Source organism: Priapulus caudatus, unplaced genomic scaffold (genome assembly GCF_000485595.1).
Source record: "Priapulus caudatus unplaced genomic scaffold, Priapulus_caudatus-5.0.1 Scaffold170, whole genome shotgun sequence".
Lineage (NCBI taxonomy): Eukaryota > Metazoa > Priapulida > Priapulimorpha > Priapulimorphida > Priapulidae > Priapulus > Priapulus caudatus.
The window spans coordinates 714,903-716,867 of NW_014577231.1; the positions used below are offsets into that span (position 1 = coordinate 714,903).

A 1,965-nucleotide genomic window follows, 5' to 3' on the forward strand; every position below is an offset into this window, starting at 1 on the left:
TATATATATATATATATATATATATATATATAGGACCTATGTATCGGTCTCCCAACTCCTCCGATCCTCGCACTCTCGCTCTCTGCTGCTCGTTTTCCGCTCTTCCTTCTCTCGCTCTCGCAAACGACAAATAAATGGCAATCCTTACTCGCCACTTCCCCAGCTAACTAAACGTGCTCGCATTATCTACTATACATTTCATTATTGTCTACGCACACACAGTGAGCGCCAGCGGGCCATACGACGTCCAGCGACAGCACAGGTCGATAAACGTAGCCGACGGCGACGTTGACGCCGACGAGATGTTCTACCTGGACGGTGTCATCACAGACGATGACGACACCGGAAAGTCGGCCGGACGGACATCGTTCAATGTCGACAGGTCCTTCTTGCGTCTTTCCGCCGCCGAGCCCGTGCCTGCCTTCCGGCTTGCAAAGACAGCGATCTACGGCACAAGGATACCACATCAGCGACAACATCGGACGTCGTCAAGGTAAATGCTGTGAACGTTTATGGATGTTTTCTCTGTACGTGAATATAACACCTGTCCACAGCGTAAATTTCTTATCTGTTCACAACGAGAATGTTTCACCTGTACATAGCGTGTTTCACATGTACATAGCGTGTTTCACCTGTACATAGCGTGTTTCNTAGCGTGTTTCACCTGTACATAGCATGTTTCACCTGTACATAGCGTGTTTCATCTGTACATAGCATGTTTCACCTGTACATAGCATGTTTCACCTGTACATAGCGTGTTTCACCTGTACATAGCGTGTTTCATCTGTACATAGCGTGTTTCACCTGTACATAGCATGTTTCACCTGTACATAGCGTGTTTCACCTGTGCATAGCGTGTTTCACCTGTACATAGCATGTTTCACCTGTACATAGCGTGTTTCACCTGTACATAGCGGGTTTCACCTGTACATAGCGTGTTTCACCTGTACATAGCGTGTTTCACCTGTGCATAGCGTGTTTCACCTGTACATAGCGTGTTTCACCTGTACATAGCGTGTTTCACCTGTACATAGCGTGTTTCACCTGTACATAGCGTGTTTCACCTGTACATAGCGTGTTTCACCTNGTGTGTGTGTGTGTGTGTGTGTGTGTGTGTGTGTGTGTGTGTGTGTGTGTGTGTGTGTGTGTGTGTCTGCCTGTGCCTTACGCACCCACTCACTTAACCATCAACCCATCTACTCACGCACACAGACTTCCACTCAGTCAAACATTCCCGCAAACCACGATGCGTGTAGCATCAACATCATCCACGCCGTGACGACTGATAGCAGGACAATAACCGCAGACTCCATTATATATATATAGGACCCCGCGGTGTGCGTATAAGCATACGCAAGTTGATATAACCAACTCACCCCAGCCCGTCGCTCCATCACACAGATAGCCTCGTAAGATTTGCCACCGCGTGCGTAATACACGTAACAGCTCCCGACAGCTGCGTTTATAGTCGGCATCTGCGCTTGGCGTCGGATAATGGGCCGTAATCAACATAAGTACCCCCTCGAAAATTCTGGCGGCGGTTTAGAAATAATTACATTATCGTACACTAGATGCCGCTGTGATCGCCCGCGAGGGAGCAGTGTTGGCGCTGTTGTCGTCGCGTGCGACCGGCGTGTGTCGGTGAAACGTAGCGTTGTAAGTGGAAGGGAATTCGGGCGTCGGGTTGCGCATTAGATTGACACGTGCAGTCGGTTTACGCGCGCAGTGCTGGCCTCTCGAGTGCATGCACTCACTCGTAGCTGTGACACACATTCGTAATAGCGTTACTGGTTGACACAATATCGTGGGAAATACGTATAAGATATCAGTCCATGAATGTTTACGAGTTGCGAACGAGAGAGAGAGAGAGAGAGAGAGAGAGAGAGAGAGAGAGAGAGAGAGAGATAGAGAGAGAGAGTAGTAGTAAGTAAGAAGAAGAGAAGAAGAGAGGAGAGAGAGACGAGA

The 1,965-nt window shown here is 48.5% G+C and overlaps 1 protein-coding gene across 1 annotated transcript in view; it reads left to right on the forward strand.

The window, feature by feature from the left end:
* LOC106806627 overlaps positions 1-1,965 on the forward strand; it is a 45,800-nt gene that overhangs the window by 39,691 nt on the left and 4,144 nt on the right. The window contains exon 2 of the mRNA XM_014808630.1: positions 223-493. Coding sequence (XP_014664116.1) covers positions 223-493 — 271 coding nt within the window. The remainder of the gene's footprint in view (positions 1-222; positions 494-1,965) is intronic.